Below are 19,305 nucleotides of genomic sequence, written 5' to 3'. Positions count from 1 at the left end.
TGTGTAAGTAAATTTAAAAATCACTTATACTATAGCTGATTATATTTTAGGTGGAACCCAAAATGTGAGGAAAAGTGTTATGCCAAAATATGTTCAGCATGCAGTGGGATCTTAAATGTGGCTAATAAATAAATAAATAAATAAAAATGACTATAATTAATTATATTCAAGGGTAGATTTGCAACTACCACAAAAGTGAGAGGAAGATTTTTTAATATCTAGAATACATGGATATTCTAGATAGTGCTACATATTTCAAGGATATGTATGATATTTTTTCTAAAGATTTTGATAGTGAAATGCATACATAAATTTTGAAATATGCTATCAAATACAAATAGATTTGTCAATGTAATGAAGTGTATTAATTTCTAGCTCTAAAAAAAGTTAAAGTAAATAAATACACACAAAAAAGTAATAATTTATCACAACACATGTATATATTTAATTCTAATTTGTTGCTACAATACTTATGACAAAAATTTCTATGAATTGTATAACTTTATACATTTCATAGGAAAGTAGAATTCAAATATTTCAAAATAAAATCATCTTACTGTTGTTAATAGAAATATTATTTTTAAATATAGAAAAAAATGTAATTAAAAAAAATTATGTATTGATAGATACAATTTTTTTACTGTAATATTTATTAGCCAATAATAAACAAATTATATCTATATATATATATATATATATATATATATATATATATATATATATATATATATATGTGTGTGTGAGTGTGTGTGTACATAAATGGTTTTTTTTTTTTGTTAAGAACATCTTTAATTAAAAATTGACATATTCAATCAATTTGATTATAATAGAATCTTGTAGTTATTACTATTTTATAAATATTATGAAAAGCATTATCTCATGTAAAAGTTTATTGTTTAGGATCTCCTACATAATTAAATCCAAAATTCTTAAATAACCACTTATATATAATTTGATCTAATTAGATCATATGTACAGAGTGTTAATTACTGATAATGCAAATTTTCTTAAATTTTCAAAAAATAAAAATATAAAATAAGTAATAATTTAATAATATTTAATCACTTAAAATATGTGTAAACTACATTTATATTTGATACTTAAGATTCAACATGTTAAAGTTCAAACACAACTTATTTTACAACCATATTTATGGTATCATATTTTTTTACAATCATTACTTTACAAATTTTAAAGTTGATTTCCATAAAACCATTCATTATCATAAAATAGATTGCATGTTGTGATGTTGGGATTGCAATTGTGTCAAATTTGATACAGTTTCTAAATATCCAGATAAGTTTTACTATTACATTCAGAAGGAAAAGTACAAAAGATTCTTAATAATAAAGTCTTGTACTTTATCACATGAGAATATATGTCTTTCTATTTGTTGTACAAATTACAAGCACAGTGCTTCCTGTGTGCTTTAGTTCTCATTCAGAAGGTTCATGAGATTTGTTGATTAAACTTGAGCAATTGAATGCAACTAATTTAAATCATTCAAATAAAATATCCATCACTGGAAAGTTTAGCGGAGAATGTTCGAAAGATTTAAGAAATTTTAAGTAAAAACCAAGAATTGTACTTAAACAACTGGGTTCAGTTTAGATAGGAAACTCAAAATAAGAAGGGTGGTGTTAATGCTGAATGAGTAAACCACACGAAGGCCAGAGGGCCTATGCTCAGCAATCATGGGAATACCTGGTGGAAAACAGAGATGGGCTTCATAGATGCGAAGGAACAAAACAAACGTAACAAAAAGCTTGACGAATGGGCATGGGACAGGTCTCAAATCTGGAACGAGGTTGGATTCTCTCCCATGCTTGAAGTCCAGGAGCCCACAACTTGATAGTCCATGTTCTTTGCTCAAATCCACGTATCCATTGTGGTTGTACAACAGAACTAGTGAAGTGACAACGATCCCCAAACGCAGCCTCAGGAAATAGAGCGGGACTATGGCAACAATGGACACAACCGAGGACAGTTCAACAGAACCTGGGGGTTTGACCATAGCGTGTGATGTTAAGATCCTGTAGGAATGGTGGTATCAGTTGAACTGGGTCTCAAAGGATCCACGGGTGCTCAAGTTGCAGGATTGTGTTACTGGTGAGTAGAACTTTTCCTGTAGATCGTGCACCGAAGGATTTGACATCGATTCTCGACTTCGTTCAAACTTCGTACTCTAGATTCAGCGCGTGTTGCCCGGAAGAATCAGGAGGAACTGCTGCGCAAGTCACTGCATGCAAGGAAAGCGGTTCAGGTTGATGTGTGGATTGGTTCCGCAAAACCTCGACATCTTCATTCCAGCGGGAATCACCGAGTGCACATAGCAAATATCATTCAGGTACGAAGCATCTCCAACCTCGAGGAGCTCTGCAATACGACCGTCATGTATGCGAGTGAGAATCGTCAAAGAGTTTAGTAGGTGGGGATGTAGAGAGTGTGCCAAACGCTCCAGCCCACAGCAATTGCAACAAGTTTGCAATAGCGCACATATCACCTTCGCACCCAAGTGTATGAAACGTGAAAAGCACCACCGGCTGGGAATGATGAATTGGGTTCCTAACTTCGTCGGCCAACGGAACCACTGGGACGTGAAGGTCGCCTCGGCGAATAGATCTACATGGGCCAATGCTCATGAATACGCAATACACAGAGTAGGACGAAATCCTTCTTCTCAGAACTGGCATACTGCCAGCACCACGGAAGAATCTTGAAAAAGTATTACAAAATGAAGGTGCTTGAAATAGTGGCACTAGTTTTAAGAGAAAATTCGTCTAGATGCAGAAGATTCTAACCGAGTTTTTCAGAGGTCGACAGCTTGCCACATAGGCACGAAACAAACTTTTCAGACAAGAAATTTTCCGTAAGTAGAAACTTAAGAAGTCCGATGTTCTTCTTGACCATTACGAGGTTGCCTTAGGTCTGTTGACTCTTAAAGAATTGGAAAATTTTAACAGGATGTGCAACATGCAACCCCAACAGTATCATCCCTTAAAAAAATTGTCGCTAATCAACTATGCTGACGAAGCTGATGTACGTGATTCGAAGAATGAAATCCCGGAAATGAAAGGACAATAAGGCTGTTCCATAAACATTGGGCGAAAGTTCGTTACGGAAATAAAAATTTCGACCAGCTCACGATCGAATTGAACATAAACTACGTTTGCGTTTTTACGACGTATTCGTTGAGAATACCTTCACAAAGATTGGTTTTCTTATAGTTGAGTTCATTTATTATAGAACGCGCTCCGAGTTGACTTTAAGATGTCATTCCAAGTTGAATGAACAATCAAGAAGTGCCGCATCGTCTATTGCGTGTTTTCGCACTTAAGATGTACGTCATCGAATAACGTACATCTCAAGTTCATTAGCTTAATGAAAGCAAACCTTATACCCATGTGAAGTTCTAAGCAGTGGCGTCATTGAAGGGATTTTGCAAGGGTAATGCAAGACCTATGTTACAAAAACCTGCAAACCAAAAATTACCTGCAGGGTAACGCTTTCACAAATAAATCAATGCTGTTCTTGATTTCCTGAAGGCTTCCCTTGCTGTTGCTGCATCTGCTGCAAAAGGGCCGCAGCGAGCTGAACTGTAGCCTGAAATCGTTTAGTCTGAGCGTCGGCATCACCACCATCATGATTCTGAGATGACACCTGTTGCTCTGAACCAGCACTAGCTTGTGGCACTGAACTTTCCCAACTACCTGTTGGGACATTTAAGGAGTTTTGATGCTGCGATTGAGACACGAGATTCGACAGTTGTGAATTTGCCCGACCTGAAGATTGTGAAACAGAGACCTGCCCCAAAGATGATTGTGAATATTGGCCATACTTAGGAGGCTGGGACTGCAAAGGAGGACCATGGGGAAGTCCCGGAGGAGGTTGATGCTGTGGCTGGTGTTGTTGAGGCAGAGAGCCCAGAACTTGTTGGGGTTGCGATGCAGCAGTCGCTTGACCGCTCGATGAGGTAGATTGGTGTTGGAGATGCTGCTGCAAAAGATGTGAAGCAGTCTGTTGCTGAGAAGTCTGCTGCTGCCGCTGAGTTAGCAAAGCAGTGAGCTGAGCTAACTGATCACTAGGAAGTTGGGGAGGTGGACCCATTTGTTGTTGCGGAGCGCCCATGGGCTGCTGTGGTGGTCTGGGTATTAAGGGGAGAGGAGGAAATTGTAGGACACTAGATACGGAAGGGCCTGGATATCCATGTTGTGCAGGAGGTCCAGCAAAGCTAGAAATCTGCCCTGATGAAAGTGGGCCTGAAATATGACTAGATTGGGCTTGAAGTTGCGTACTTTGATGTGCTGATTGCTGTTGAGACTGTTGAAGATGGAACTGCGTAGAAGGATTTACATAGAGACTATGTTGTTGGGAAGGTGCTTGAGATGTGTACGTAGTGCTTTGATCTGCAGCTTGTGAATGATAATTTTGAACTCCAGCTTGAGATCGGTCCTGCTGGGTATGCTGCTGTAGCCATCCTTGAACTGATGTAATTGGAGGATTGCTCTGCGATGGTCTAATCATAGGCCTCACATCACTTTGTAATAGAGAGCCTCCTAGCGGTTGAGTACTCCCGACTGGTAGAACCGAGATACCGGTAGGAATCTTCAACACTTTAGAAGCAAGAGGAGGCACCACGTTTGAGTCGGTGCTGGAAGATGCCTGACCGTTATTAGTTTTGGGCAGTAATGCCGTAAGGGATGCAATGAGCTCAGGAGTCAGGACACCCGGTAATCCTGCAATGCTTCCTAACTGTGCTTGCGTCAACATCGGTCTACTATTGGAGTTCGAGATAGGAACACCGCTTGCAAGGCTATCATTCAAAGAAATGGAGGTAGATAATCCTGTTTGCGCAGGCTGCTCATCGTGAGGAAGAGAATGATGAAATCCTTGATAAGGAGCAGGTTCCTGAATTGGTAATACGTGCTGCGGTAGTACCTGGTTTTGTGAATATAGCGACTGGGAAGCCGGTGCATGTTGGGAGGGAATTTGCTGCTGGGGATAAGGAGGATGTGCTAAAGAGGAGATCTGCTGTTGCTGCTGTGCAGATAGGTTATAACTTATTACCGGTGCTGAAACTGGTTGAGACTTCAGAACGACCCCAAACAGGCAATTATCCCCAGGAACCTTTAATACCTTCTCTGAGAATTCAGATGGAGGAACAAGGAAAAGAGTTGTACCATCAGACAGTTTAGCAACACCAGCACGGTGTTTCTCCCCCAGATAATGCATAAAATCTTGATATGGTGGGACGTCGGGATCCCCCTCAGGTACGAAGAACACAACACCAAATCCTCCAGCTTGATATACATGTTTCGCCAGCATGTCAAGGTCTGTGCGCGCCGTACAGTTCACAACATCTGGACTGTTGCAAACCACAATTCGAATGTTCAATGTCAAGTAAACGAATATGTTCGGCACATGTTCACATCAATTTTCAATCTACGACCTGGAGCTAGAACATGCTCCTCCACAACGGGGCACCCAAGCTATGAGACAAATGCAAGGGAAGGGACACAAGAATCACCAGATCTTGAAACAAAGAGAATAAAAACAATACGATAGTAACGTACACAGTTGCATCAATTCCTTTGCCGACCGGCAAACACCGGGCCCGACAAACAGGAGTGCCACCTTTGGCTATCGTGCCGTGCCATTGCCATCCTTCTGGTTCTTTGACATCCTCTACGCTATGTTTCGCATAAGTAGAAGATATCGGTATTACAGATGAATTAGGAGGCGGTGCATGTCCAACAACGGCTGGTCGGCTTCCAATAGGAAGAGAATTATTACTCTCAGCTCCAGGAAGTCCTACACGAGGTCTGCTTCCCAACCCGAAACTATAATCTGGTGCAGCTGGTACACGCAAATTCTCATAATTATTGGAAACTCCCGTCCCAACGTAGGATCCACTATCAGAACTTGGTTGTGGACGCTGATCATACCATGATTCTAATCCAGGAGAGTCTGCGCCTCCTCCAGGATAAACACGCAAACGTTTGGATTCTCTGGGTACAATATCTGCATCGGGCAAATCCCACGCATCATCATACGACGAACGGCTGTCAGGCCTTATACCCCTCGAATACTCTAAGTCGTCTATATGAGACACGTTTCTGTGAGATGTGCGTCCCATCCCAGGCTCAACGTCCGACTCCCTCGAACTCCCACGATCTACAAGGCCAGCCATAAGAGCGTTGGGTCGATACTCTGGCCTAAGTCCACCTAGTCGTGTACTGGGATTAGCAGAGGTCCTGCCAGGGCTACCGAACCTATCAATCGCTGCTGGAGGCATTCCCCTTGGACCCCCAAGCACGTCTGTCGAAAATCCTTGACGATCTGCTGTCCGTGAAGGTGGGCCATCCCGTGGACTGTCAATCGGACCGATCTCACTCTTTGAATATCGGATGTGTACACGAGGATCATCAAAAAGTTTCCCATCCAAAGCGTTCTTTGCACGTGTGGCCTCTTCAACCTTTTGAAACTGTACAAACGCATACGTACGCCCTGGAAATGTCTTCACCCGTTCAACCTCTCCGTATGGCATGAAAGCTCTTCTTAATCCATCCTCGTCAACTTTCGAAGGTAAAGGAAATCCCACCCATAGGATTTCACTAGGACCTCCATCTTTATCGGCTTTAACACGTCCTTCTACTCCATTACCAGACCCCCCCTGCACAAGAAGCAACTTCGGAGGTCACAAAAAAAAAAAAAAAAAAGAAAGAAAGAAAAGAAAAAGAAAAAGAAAAAAGCGACAATTTGAGGTGGCATCATAGACAAGATTGCAATTCAACTGTAAGAGAGATAACAATAAAACTACAAAACAATAATCCTAAGTATTATTAAATTCATACAAACCTGCAATCCATGCTGAGAATTGTAACCATCTTGCGAGCTTTTCTGGTCTCCCCGTGAATCCTGCTCCACGAGTTCAGAGATGTAGGAAATAAACCAACAATATCATAACATTCAATCACCAGATAAATCAAGTGCACGACACATTCCCCATTCATCATTCCATTTTCAATTTAAAACGCACAATCATCTCTACCAAACTTAAGAAATTAGAATAAGAAATTAGATAGGATAAATATCAATGATAATCGAATAATCGAAGACTTACATGAAGCATATGATGCATGTCCACAGCTTTCCAGCGATCTCTATTCGTTCAGGATATAGCTTACCCTTTTGGAAGGCTGCGATCGTCCGTAGTCGACACGCAACTCCTCGTCACCGATACGCTTCCGATTAAGTGCTTCTACTGCATTGACAGCATCCTCAATCCTAATATAGTCCACAAAAGCACAATTCCGCTCTCGTAATAATTTGAAATCTTCCAGAACCCCATAATTCCTAAATTCGCCTTCAATTTGCTCCTTAGTCACATTTGGGCTTATTCCTCCAACCCAAAGATGTCGGCTTTGTGTGGCCTGCACACGAGTAGACTATCGACTAAAGTTACAGTGATGAACAGCATGCGTTATCAGAGGCTAAACGTTAAGCCATATTGTTGGTCTACACTTAAACTTCTAACAGGATATGTAAAAACACTCTTACGTTTGTAGAAGGCACTTCCAGGTCAATTATATTTTAAGCGTTATATAACTGCATCATGTAGTTATTATTTGTTTAAATGGTATCACAAATTGACCCTCTTGCTGATATGATGAACTTGGTATCCAACCAAAATGAGGAGGGTCCGCATGCTAGTTGCACAAAAAGCCGTACTCTTGCTGCAACTTGTTCCTCCATGCATTTGACGTGATCAGAATCTTTATCCCGATATCTCGCAAGCTCAGATAGCATATTACGCTGAACATAATAAGAACCAATCTCTACCCGAAATCAGCATTTTACTTCATGTTTTCCCGTTATATTCTCAAATTTTGCAAACTTATTGCAAAATCAGTTAATATACTGCAGAACCATAATCCGGCACTAGAAAATGAATGAAATGTAAACTATTTGAAAGTTAAAGTACTAATGATCATTAGAGGTGATTGCAAAAAGCTGTGGAAAGTTAATAAAAAGAGCCTTAAAAGATACATAGAAGAGTTGATGCTCACCCCTTTCGCGTACTCAATACGAATGGCCATACCACCAATAACAAAGCCTTGAAGCCGGTTTTTCGCCTCCACAGCGTCATGGAGGTTCCTGAAGTTGACAAAAGCATAATTCCTAGAAGAGTAGACTGTAACGCTATCAACATCCCCAATTTGAGAAAACTTCTCCCTGATGGCAGCCTCTGTGGCATCGTGGGAAACGTTCCCTATCCACAAATGTCTGGAGGGTGGTGTGTCCTCATGATCGTCTCTACCATGGTGACCAGGACGAGACAAAGGTGATGAGAGACCTTGCCGCCGATCGTCTACTCGCGGACCATAATCTACAGGGAACCCGCCCCTTAGAGCTGGTGCCCCCTGCACAACGCAAAACAGATGAGTTCCATGTAAGTGTGCAGAGGAGAATAAAAGAGGGTACCGAAACGATGACTCTATACTGAATCCAATCAAACAAAACCGTTATCAGAAATACCACTCTGCCGTTCTCGAACACTACATACACACTTGCTCAAAGAATGCCACTACTGTAGAGACCCACAAGTAAACGCCGCACACACATGCAAAAGCAATCAAAATTCTGTAAACACACACTGAATAAACTGTATGCGAGTTAGCGTGTATTTGATATGCAAGAGAGGCACATATTTTAAAAACTCTGTTTCAACCATGCTGAACCAGAAAACCACTATTAATCCCAAGCTTGTCCGAAGTATCAATTCATACTCAAGTGCTAACTTAACCTTCCGTAGACAGTTGTTCAATTTCTTCTTCGACCTCAAACACTAGAAAATTCAATTTATCTTATAGTCTTACCACAGGGGGGATGCCTCCAGGCCGACGAGTAGCCATCTTTCCGTTTTCAGGGCCAGTTCTGAGTTGCATGTCCAACGCGCGGACCGTCGTCTCTAGGCCTCATGCACGCTCCACCTAAAATGTTTAGAAAGTAAGGAGGAAAAAATAACTGAATAAAAATAATTAGCACAAAACGGAACGACAGAACTCATCCCCCTAGGCATATCATCTTCCAACACAAAGGCTTCAAAATCATTACACGAGTTCAGATGAGGCCAACGGAAAGGTACTACAGCTACTGAAAAATCCAAATTAGCAGTTCGTATCCCCGCCCCGCGCCACTTCCATCTACATGTATACTCCCTCAAACTTAACAAACCCTAACCTGTAAGGCACCCCTCAAACCACTACACCACACCTACATTAACATAAACCCCCTGCGCCAAGGGCTATCAAACTAACAAACACACAAGCACAGAAAACCGAGGCTCAAACCTCAAAACCACGACCCCCTTGATCGCACCAGATGTGCGACGTCTGCAATCGGAGTGAAGGCAACCCTAAAGTGGAACGAAACAGGGAGCATGGCGCTAAACTAAACTCGCGGCTAAACTCGAACGCTTAGCACAAACCCGACGAAGCGGAATGATACGCAAAACGAGCAGTAAGCACAAGTGCGGGATAGGACTACCTGGTAGAGTAATCACACAGGCTGTGAGTGAACAACACGTTTCCCTACGACCACAGCGCACGCCGCTCCGCCCATGCAGCCACGAGCCCGAGCTGCGAGCGGCATTGAGGTTCCCGAGAGCTTCGCCCCATAACGATATTCTCGTAGTAACAGAGCCTAGGATTCCTATGCTGCCCGCTTGCCTCCGCACCTTTTACTTTTTCCTCCAAGGAGGCGAGTGTTCACGTATTGACTATTGTATTTTTACTATCTGTATCTCCGGGTATCAATAGTCAACTTTTTCATGGACTTTCCTGTTTCGTGACACTTTAAAGGATGGAATGATGGTTCTTCACAATTGGTTGAAAGTGTGATTAAAGTGGGACAAATGGGTACTTTAGGTGAAGTATATTAAAATCGTAACTTAAATCTACTATTAATTCATGTTCTTATTATTATCTAATATTAATTATTCCTGTTTATTCTTGTGGTAGTATCTTTTCTGTTCGCAAAAAACAACTCAAGGATTTTAATCTTACAATATATTTTCTAGCTTTATTTCTCTCAATAATCAAGGCGGAGGGCAAGGCGGAGGGTATTTTCGATTTTCTAACACTTCCATAATGTTCTGTCCTAGCCTCCACAGAACTATCCTGTTCAGGTTCTGATTCAGGTTTTGCATTTGACTCAGGTTTGGCCGATAGCTCAGGCACTGCAGTTGACTCAAGTTTAGCAGGTAACTCAGGCATTGCAGATGAATCGGGTATTGCACTTGACTCAGGCTTTGCACTTGACTCTGCCTCCTCTGCAAGATTGGGATACTGTCGTTGTGCATAAGGGTTACTTACAGAGCTGTTACTTCGATTGGGATCTCTTATGATGGGAGACCTCCGAACAAGACCGTTCTTAGGCATTGCTACTGCAGCCGAAGGCAAATTATCACGAACGACCTGACTCATGTTCGCATAATCTCCTTCATGATTACCCGGCACCAAATCGAATGACCATCTACGAGTTGCGGTCGATCCCGCAGACTCCGGATGGGCATTGCCAGTGCCTAGGGGAGAAAGGGCTCCCAACGTAGGCATTACTGGGTCCGATTGCATCCTGTGTAGTCCGTACCCTTCCCTGCCCAGTCGAGAGGGCGAGCTATCGAAGGCGGGGAAGGACTCAGGAGGTGGTGAGCGCTGGGAAGGACTATTTTTACGACCATAATGATTTTGTGGTTGGGAATTGACATAATCGCTCCGGTAGGTCATTCTTTCATGCGCATCGAGTTTAACGGGAGCCACCGGAAGTTCGCGAGGCGAAGCAGCGGGCGCTTCTGAACGAAAATCAATAATGCTTGGCTTTAAGTCGTTGGAGTGAGAAGCCTCACCATGCTCTTGTGATAGACTGGGGGAAGAAAGCGGTTGGCTGTAAGCGATGGACTTCCCACGAGATTGCCAGTCCGAGGCCGAAATAGCTAGGTCCGCAGGCTTTGACACACCTATTAATTCATAGAGCGTTTTCAAATCCTCTTCGAAATTGGCTCCCACTCGAAAGCTCTGCTGTTGGATGATACTCTTACTGAGAGGATTCCTACGGGAGCCGGATGAGGATGTGGAATGGACGGAACCGTCGTCTTCGTAGTCTGAATGATCTGCTGATACATCATACTTATGAATCTTTTTGGCAACGGTACGCGAAAGCTTGGGCACACCCTTGCCACCATGAGAGCTCCCTCCATCCTCGCCACTACCCCACGAGCCGCCCCGAGAACTGCGAGAACTACCCCTCTCCTCTACCATCCTTCCTACTCCGTCTCCACTGACGAGTTACTGCATTTCTCGCACCGCACAATTGCATGTCAATCGAAAATCTCAGGCAACCAACACTCTACAGTGACTTCAAACCCCTCGCATAAATCTGTGTAAACCTCCTACCTGCAGCCGTGAGGATTTCAAGATCTCCAAGAACCACATACCCTGGATCTTAGTCTTGTACTCCACTTGAAGCCTCTTCAAAGTTCGAAAATTTCGCCACCCGAAAGCCAGGCCATTCTCCGGAAGTCAGTATGGACCCCATGTATCGTCCACAAGCACGTGCTCCACATGAAGATCTCGAACTTAACCATTCACTCAATCTTGCCACTCGCTGTCTATAGCAAGACAATATACTCTAACAAAACCCTCCACCGCTACGCAAATTCACAAAGCCAAAATTCCAAAAGTAACCCTAATCCTCGTAACCTCTGTATGTAATGCTTAACCCCATTCCTTCATTTCTTTTAGCCCTACTTGGCTCTCATCCCAGGTTCGTCGGTGAACCATGTACCTGGTCTACGGTATTGCTCTCCTACACATACGCGTCCGTACACCGTGTCCTGATCCCACTACCGTGCCTACTCCCCTCTCCGTATCTCGATTCGCATGTGTAGATCGTGTGTGTTTGCCTGCCCTGTCTCGTTTCTTAAACGGTTTCACTAATAATCACATGTGATTTTTATTCTGTGGGGGGATTTTAAATGTATTGAAAAAGTGTTGCAGTTTTTAGTTTCTCTTGTCTGAGTTGACGTTTTTCTAATTTTCTTCGAAGCTGTGATTAATATTATTGTGCAACGTTGTGAATGATTATAAAACATTACACAATATTTAATGTAATGAAAGTTAATGTGTGATATTGTGTAATTAAAAAAATTCCATGAAAGACATGACTGATTAGATTGATTTGTGTTGCATTGCTTGCAAGTATATGTATGTGCATATTTGAGTGCATAAAGAAATAAATAATTAAATATACAAGTCATCAAGTCTTATAACAACATTAATCTTGTATTTCATTTATTATCATACAGGCTTGTTTTTCATGAACATGTATTTGTGGTCAGTCCACATCGAAAAGAATAGAAAAACTCTTGAAACGTGATAGCATTTTCAAGACAAATTCCACCTTTAAAACTATAAATTAATATATGAAAGAGTTGTTCTCAATGATCAACGAAGTTGGCTGTGAGTATGGAAAAAGCAATATGAACATGTTCAATGAAACAATTGTGGTTACGTATGTTGAATCAAATGTGAGCAAAGAAGTATGTGTAAATGCAAAAATCATTTTAAAAATCAAAATCAAAATCAAAGAAAGACATTGATTTCTTAAATTTGACGTCTTGTATTTTTAAATAATGTAATGCTGAATGTTTAAATTAAAGTTACTTTTTAAAACATTTTTATTAGAGTGGAGAAACCAACACATTCGTCTTAAAAACGCACAAAGAATAAGAGTCCAAGGGGCGAGCGTAACAATCTTTCGCAAGGGTTACTAATCGCGAGTAGTGACATTAGTAAGTCATTACTGAGCAAGATTAGAGGAGCCTCTCACTAATTCATAAGAGGACCGGACACGAGTGAGAGCGATCCAGGAATTGGGAAGCAGACTGAGCTGTGTCGGAAGCAAAACTGGAGCGAGATCAGGGCGTCGAAGAAGCCGGTCCCCGTCCGATTCAATGCGCGATACGAAAATTGAATCCCGAACGAAGAGCTATTCACTTTTGGATGCGAAATGTGTGCGTGTGTGTGTCTTCGATTTGGCGATGGAGTTGGTATGCGCAGGAGCGCACGGGGTGGGATTGAGCTGATTGCGCGTTCGAATTTAGGGTTTTGAGCTGGGTTCGGTGAAGCTTGGAAGATCGAGCTGTGGTGGGTGGGTGGTGGGATTTTGAGAGGATGATAGGTTGAATGCGTCAGAGAATGGCGGATGGGAGTGTTGGAAGAGGTAACGCACAGCAAATAGATGGCGATGCCGTGTGGGAGTCGGCCGGCGTTGTGCGATGTGGGCTTAGGTTGTGGGCGTCGAGGGAAGACGAGTGTGGGAGTCTGTTGAGGGGTTGGATTTCGTAGGTTGTGTGGTTTTACTAGGTTGGGGAGAAGAGAATTGAGTTGGGGTGTTGCTGCCAAGGGTTTGAAGGTGAGGTTTGAGATAAGAAGAGGGTTGGGGCTTGGGTTACCGGCTGGCCATGTCTTCTTCGGATCCGAGGGGAAGTCCAGGGCTTATCCGAAGCGAATCCAGGAGGAGAGAGCAACTAGGTGTGGATAACCTCGACTCTTCGAAATCTCCGTCCTCCCCCCCTTCGATATTCGCCACTGTGATCACAAAACCTGACGAAGTGTCTTCTTCTTCTCAGTTTTCGACAGTGATACAGCACATTTCAGGTACGGATCCGTACTCTACCGTGGTGCATAAGGCGGCTGAGAGTTTCAGGAAGGACGGGGGAGGTAGTGTGCAACGTCGAGATGGGGGAGGGAGGCCTCGAGGTAAGAGTGATTGGGCTGGTGGGATCGAAGGGTCGTCGGGAGCTCTCTCGGGTGATGTTCGTGATCGCACGAGTCTCTTGCAGGAAAACGTTGCATTCGAAGATCCTTCACTGAAGTATGAGCTCCTGAATGAGCTTGGGAAAGGCTCCTATGGTGCAGTGTACAAGGCACGGGATCTGCTGACTTCGGAACTTGTTGCGGTGAAAGTGATATCTCTGACCGAAGGAGAAGAAGGGTATGAGGAGATTCGCGGTGAGATTGGGATGTTACAGCAGTGCAATCACCCTAACGTGGTTCGGTACTTGGGGTCTTTTCAAGGGGAAGATTACTTGTGGATTGTGATGGAGTACTGTGGGGGGGGCAGTGTGGCCGATTTAATGAACATTACCGACGAGGCTTTGGAAGAGCAACAAATTGCGTACATTTGTAGGGAGGCCCTGAAGGGATTGACATACCTACATTCAATCTTTAAAGTCCACAGAGATATTAAAGGCGGTAATATTCTGCTGACTGAGCAAGGAGAGGTCAAGCTTGGAGATTTTGGAGTGGCTGCTCAACTCACTAGAACAATGTCAAAAAGGAACACATTTATTGGAACTCCTCACTGGATGGCCCCTGAAGTTATACAAGAAAACCGATACGATGGAAAGGTACGTCATGCTCTGCATCGAGACACTTACTTCCTGAAATGTTGGGTATTCTCGGGTCTTCACTGATGAGACTTTGCAAACTTAGGTCATGTCGGTCTGTTTGTATTAAGCGAGTTTACTGTGATGTAATTGGAGATATCGAAAGTTATGTTTCTCTTCTGATGTCTAAAAGTGCTGCGGAACTTGACTTTATTATTAGGGGATTGGAAACCTTAATTATTGGTCCTTTCGCAGAGGCACTGATTCCATATCCAGGGCTGCGTGGCTTTTGACCCGTGTTTTGTTTAAAAGTTCCTGAGCTGTTGAGTTTCAATGCCTGCGAAATGTTGATCGACATTGCCAGTGGAGTTCGTCGTTCCGATTTTGTTAATGCGCTGTTTGATCAATGTAGACCTCAAATTTTGGAAGTCATATTTTTCCTTGAGTTCAGGATAGACGTCAATTTGAGGAAACAGTAAATATATCTTCTCAGACTATCTGGCAATTTTCACGCGACACTAACTAGAATTCTGATTTCATTTAGCTCAACCTCGTTGCGTTTATGCTTTTCTGGTTTGAAAACATCGACCTGGCTATTAAGAAGCTCTCGCGGAGTACTTGTTTCTCAGTCATTCTGTATGCCCAATGAGTTGAAGATGTTCGTGTGGTTGAAATGCTTGCAGGTGGATGTATGGGCTCTCGGAGTTTCAGCGATTGAAATGGCAGAGGGGTTACCTCCTCGCTCGAACGTGCATCCCATGAGAGTGCTCTTTATGATATCGCGAGAACCGGCTCCAATGCTCGAAGATAAAGAGAGATGGTCATTGGTGTTTCACGATTACGTGGCAAAGTGTTTAACTAAAGAGCCACGGTTACGACCTACCGCAAGTGCATTGCTCAGTCACAAGTTTATCGAAAAGTGCAAAGGGACTGCCTCATCGATGCTTCCTCAAATTGAGAAGGCCAGGCGGATTAGAGCTGAAATGGCTGCTCAAGCTGCAAATTACGTGCAAGAGCAAGGCACGACATCCTCAGGTGGTCAATACGGTTCTTGGGAGAAAGGCCAGACAGTGAAAATGCATGACACAAGTGCAGGAACGATGCTGGTCCGTGATACTGTAGTCAAGTCACTTAGTGACACTTTTAAAGAGGGCACAGGTACAATAAGAGGTCCTGTGTCAGCTGAATTGGACAGTAGGAGGTCCATGTACGAGGCAACGATGTCTATGGAAACGTCTCCCAATCGTGAGGATTCTAAGTCTTCGTTAGATACCAGGGATCAGGATACCGATCAAGGTCGTAATTCAACTCCTGAAAGTACGGTGGGTTCACGAAAACACTTCAAGGATGGCGTAAGGCTGACTCTAGAAACACCTACAACTTATTCATCAAGTTACGCTGTGTTTTCTCCCATTCCCCATCAACCCGTAGGCGTACATTCATCTATATCTCGAAGAAGTCTCTCTTCCATGGAGGCAACTCTCGGACCAGGGACCCCTGTTGGAGGTGGTAATCGTCCAGGATTCGGCATACAAGACAAGCTCTTGTCCGTCTATGCAGCTGGAAACACGGTGCCGATCCCGTTTTTGAAGGCCACGGACCTTTCACCAATAGCTTTAACTTTCGACAGAATTTTTGCTGATGGTCGGCCCGATCGCACTAGAAACGTAGCACTTGAGGCCATACAGGACCTCTACGTTGGGGAGGGACATGTCCGGCGTGGCAGAAAGGCTCCCAACAGCGAAATGCCGTTACCACCCAGTGTATACCAACGAACTGCGACAAGCACTACACTTCCAAACCTTGCAAGGTCCTTAGCATATCACAAGCGATGTTATGAAGAGTTACCATCACAGGGCTGGCAGGCAGCTCAGGAACAGCAGATCATTCACAACCTGTCTGATACACTCAGGACAATTCTTCGGCTCTAGTTTGTTCATCTCGCAGTCCTGAGTGGCGATGCAGTATCAGGGCTTTCATTTACCGAAATGATGGGCTTCGTGTTCCGTTCTAGAGGCTTCTCTCTACAAATTTGAAAACTGTGCTTGATGTGCAGCTCTCCTCGGGTAGTCTTGGCAAATCGTTGATTGTGGTCGACTGCTATGCGAGGTACTTGTTGTCCATGGGTTGTAGCAAGTTCGTAATGCTTCCATATCACGGCCTTCCTACGTTTGTATTGTGCTTCACAACAACCATATGGTTTGTGATCTTTGGGGCCGGCAACCGTAATGATCCTCATCCTCAAGCATGGAGTCCATTCTATTTTCCAGTTCTGTATTGCTGTATTTCATTTCTTACGCAGTATTTGGACAATATCCTCTTCTTCATGCTCGTAGGTTTTGTAAGTTGATTAGAAAAGTAGATGTTTTGAGTATCCACCTTGAGACGGTAGCGAAGGTTAAGAAAACGAGAGTTTTACAATGATGGTGACTTCAGGTTTGTGCAGTGACACTCGATGGTATGTTTGTTATTCAATGATTCAAAAGATGGAGTGATGCTTTTTAGTTGATGCTCTTCAGTTGTTAATGGAACCAGTAATTGAAATTGGCACTTTCCAAAATGCAATGTGATTTATTACTTTGCATAAATCATACATTCCTTGAGTAGTTGTTACGCATCAGATGTTTTCACAATTTTTGTCATGATATGCTGTTTGCAGGATTTAACATTGTTTTGGAAATGATGTGTTGTGGTTCCGAATGATGATGTGAAATATGGTGTAAGGTCGAAGTAAATGTAATACATATTGGATTTGGACTTTCTATGTATGATAATGTTGATTGGAAACTAGTAAGTCCCAAAGAATAGTGATGGTGAATATGAAAAGGATGAAATATGTATATTGGGTCTTATGATTCTTTTATTATATTTTATGAGAATGCTTTGGAAGTACATGGTGTTGGTGAACAAGAAGATTGTCCTTTAGTGTTATATCAATTAATGGTATGAACTTATGAATATATATTATATCCAGAATTGTGAGTTAAAAAGCATTGCTATTAATTTTATACAATTCTCTTTATTAATTAATTCTCAAAAAACTAATAATCCTCAATAGTTAATCATAATTTTGATAGTCAATTCAGTTCTATAGTGTATAATTAAAAATCTTTGATTTTTAGTAGCTAGTTGATTTTTTTTTTACTTTTATTACTCAATAGAGATAATTAACAAAGACTATATAGGTGGTAGTGCCACATAGATATACATGATTGGATAAGAAAAGGCCATGTAGTTGCTAGATCAAAAGCAAGCAAGGGATGCTTGAGGGCCTTGGTAAGGATAATTTCTAGTCAGCCTTGAACACATTGCCTTTGATAATCAACAATCTCTAATAAAAAATACATTTATGTACAATAAATGATACTAATTAACAAGAAAAACACTCTAGATGGTTCAATAAAGATTAAAAACATAGCAAAGTTTATTTTTTAGTTTCTATGTTTTTTGACCATTACATATGATGTTTTAATATCTCACCTTATCTTTCATGGAGTTTATTGAAAATCAACATTATTTTTAAGTATCAACTTTTAATATTGGTAACTAATAATACTATATAAAAGATCCAAATAATCTATTACAAAAATCATAATAACATCTTTTTAAAATTAAAAAATTATAATAATAATTATTATATAATAAAAATACAAATAAATAATAGTATCATAAATTTTTGTAATCTAATTATATATTTTTTAAACATTATTATTAATTATATTTATATTATAAATAATATAAACTATGATATTTTTTATACATTTTTAAAAATAAAAATTCAATTTATGAGGTATCAAAATTATTATTAAATAATATTTTTTCAAAAGAAAATCGTTTTTTAAAATAATTATCTTTGCTTTGTGTATATATATATATATACTTTTTATTTGTACAATTTTTGATGATATTTATAATTTGTGCTATTTTATTATGACTTTTAGTCTATTTTAAATTTTAAGTTAATAAAAAAAAAAATTAAAAACTTGTTAGTGGTATTTGTTTCTATTAGATTTCATAATTATAAATATCTTTTAATACATAGCATTCTATACTCTTAAAAGTATGCCTAAAAAATAGAAGAAATTAATCTAAATTCATTTATAAAGAAATCTATAAAAAAATATTAAATTTAGTACCAAGTGAAAAAAATTATTTAGAAAATTATTTTATAATTATGAAATAAAAATAAATTATTTTCTAAAATAATCCAAAAGAAGAAATAAAAAATATTTAATGTTTCAAATTCAAATATCCTTCAATTGTTCCAAAATTACAATTATTATACAAAGAAAGTAGAAAAGAATATTGACTATTTAGTAAAGATGTTTTTATTAAAATTATATATTTCAAAAACCGTAATTAAAACTCCTACCAAAAATATTAATTACAGTATTTAAACAACTTGCAAGAAATAGATTTTTTTGCAAGTTAAAATCAAAATAACTACTGAAAAAAATATAGATGGTTTATCTTTTGGATTGTAATACAATAAATAATTTTAATTTAAAATTAAAATAAAAACATCAATATTGATTATACATATGAATCATGGTAGCTTTTGCATAACTTGCAATAAAAAGATCTTACCTTAAAAAGAACTTAAATCAACCATTGAAAATGATTATAGAATACATCTTCAACTATTAGTTTAAGTCTTTTATTTTATTTTATTAAAGTATGACTACTTAATTATTAAGCCTTTACAAATTTATTTTGAATACTAAAATCTAACATTAATAATCAATTGGAAAGAGAATTAAAATAGATTAAATATTGATATATTAAAAATAGTCAATTTAATGCAAAAATGATTCAAAACTTTTGTTTTGTTTCTATAAGGAAGAAGTTTATCATGA

General features: G+C 40.4%; 3 protein-coding genes across 11 annotated transcripts; 1 reads left to right on the top strand and 2 right to left on the bottom strand.

Annotated features, from left to right (window-relative positions):
* Nucleotides 1–1,542: 1,542 nt before the first annotated feature.
* LOC112288573 (flowering time control protein FPA) lies at nucleotides 1,543–9,686 on the bottom strand. Of its 9 annotated transcripts, XM_024532870.3 has the most exons (9): nucleotides 9,550–9,686; nucleotides 8,880–8,993; nucleotides 8,070–8,423; nucleotides 7,732–7,815; nucleotides 7,188–7,448; nucleotides 6,859–6,918; nucleotides 5,574–6,673; nucleotides 3,493–5,365; nucleotides 1,543–2,376 (listed from the first exon to the last, which is right to left on the bottom strand). In XM_024532870.3, the coding sequence occupies exons 2-8, from the start codon at nucleotides 8,946–8,948 to the stop codon at nucleotides 3,520–3,522; spliced, it is 3,774 nt and encodes a 1,257-aa protein (XP_024388638.1). In that variant the 5' UTR covers nucleotides 8,949–8,993; nucleotides 9,550–9,686; the 3' UTR covers nucleotides 1,543–2,376; nucleotides 3,493–3,519. The 9 variants fall into 9 exon arrangements, with proteins under 9 accessions (XP_024388638.1, XP_090110516.1, XP_090110517.1 ...); XM_090254391.1 differs by lacking the exon at nucleotides 1,543–2,376 and having other exon boundaries at nucleotides 3,090–5,365; nucleotides 7,688–7,815; XM_024532868.3 differs by lacking the exon at nucleotides 1,543–2,376 and having other exon boundaries at nucleotides 3,090–5,365.
* Nucleotides 9,687–9,992: 306 nt separating this feature from the next.
* LOC112288582 (mitogen-activated protein kinase kinase kinase 1b-like) lies at nucleotides 9,993–11,637 on the bottom strand. Its single transcript, XM_024532894.3, has 2 exons — nucleotides 11,495–11,637; nucleotides 9,993–11,348 (listed from the first exon to the last, which is right to left on the bottom strand). Exon 2 carries the CDS (start codon nucleotides 11,316–11,318, stop codon nucleotides 10,008–10,010), a length of 1,311 nt encoding a protein of 436 aa, XP_024388662.1. The 5' UTR covers nucleotides 11,319–11,348; nucleotides 11,495–11,637; the 3' UTR covers nucleotides 9,993–10,007.
* A 1,428-nt stretch (nucleotides 11,638–13,065) lies between these two features.
* On the top strand, nucleotides 13,066–17,040 carry LOC112288578 (serine/threonine-protein kinase 1). Its single transcript, XM_024532886.3, has 2 exons — nucleotides 13,066–14,470; nucleotides 15,133–17,040. The coding sequence occupies exons 1-2, from the start codon at nucleotides 13,523–13,525 to the stop codon at nucleotides 16,378–16,380; spliced, it is 2,196 nt and encodes a 731-aa protein (XP_024388654.1). The 5' UTR covers nucleotides 13,066–13,522; the 3' UTR covers nucleotides 16,381–17,040.
* Nucleotides 17,041–19,305: the final 2,265 nt, after the last annotated feature.

This window comes from Physcomitrium patens, chromosome 11 (assembly GCF_059467195.1).
Source record: "Physcomitrium patens ecotype Gransden chromosome 11, ASM5946719v1, whole genome shotgun sequence".
Taxonomy (NCBI): domain Eukaryota; kingdom Viridiplantae; phylum Streptophyta; class Bryopsida; order Funariales; family Funariaceae; genus Physcomitrium; species Physcomitrium patens.
Note: the sequence above shows the minus strand (reverse complement) of the source record. Positions and strands in the feature narration are given on the sequence as shown.

Bases quoted from the DNA above. Each gene is read 5' to 3' on its own strand.
- LOC112288573 (XM_024532870.3), bottom strand. From the start codon at position 8,948: ATGCAACTCAGAACTGGCCCTGAAAACGGAAAGATGGCTACTCGTCGG. The intron at 6,919-7,187 runs GTAAGCTATATC...CTCGTGGAGCAG, and splicing joins GATCGCAGCCTTCCAAAAGG to GATTCACGGGGAGACCAGAA. The intron at 5,366-5,573 runs GTACGTTACTAT...GGTTTGCAACAG, and splicing joins AAAGGAATTGATGCAACTGT to TCCAGATGTTGTGAACTGTA.
- LOC112288582 (XM_024532894.3), bottom strand. From the start codon at position 11,318: ATGGTAGAGGAGAGGGGTAGTTCTCGCAGTTCTCGGGGCGGCTCGTGG.
- LOC112288578 (XM_024532886.3), top strand. From the start codon at position 13,523: ATGTCTTCTTCGGATCCGAGGGGAAGTCCAGGGCTTATCCGAAGCGAA. The intron at 14,471-15,132 runs GTACGTCATGCT...AAATGCTTGCAG, and splicing joins AAAACCGATACGATGGAAAG to GTGGATGTATGGGCTCTCGG.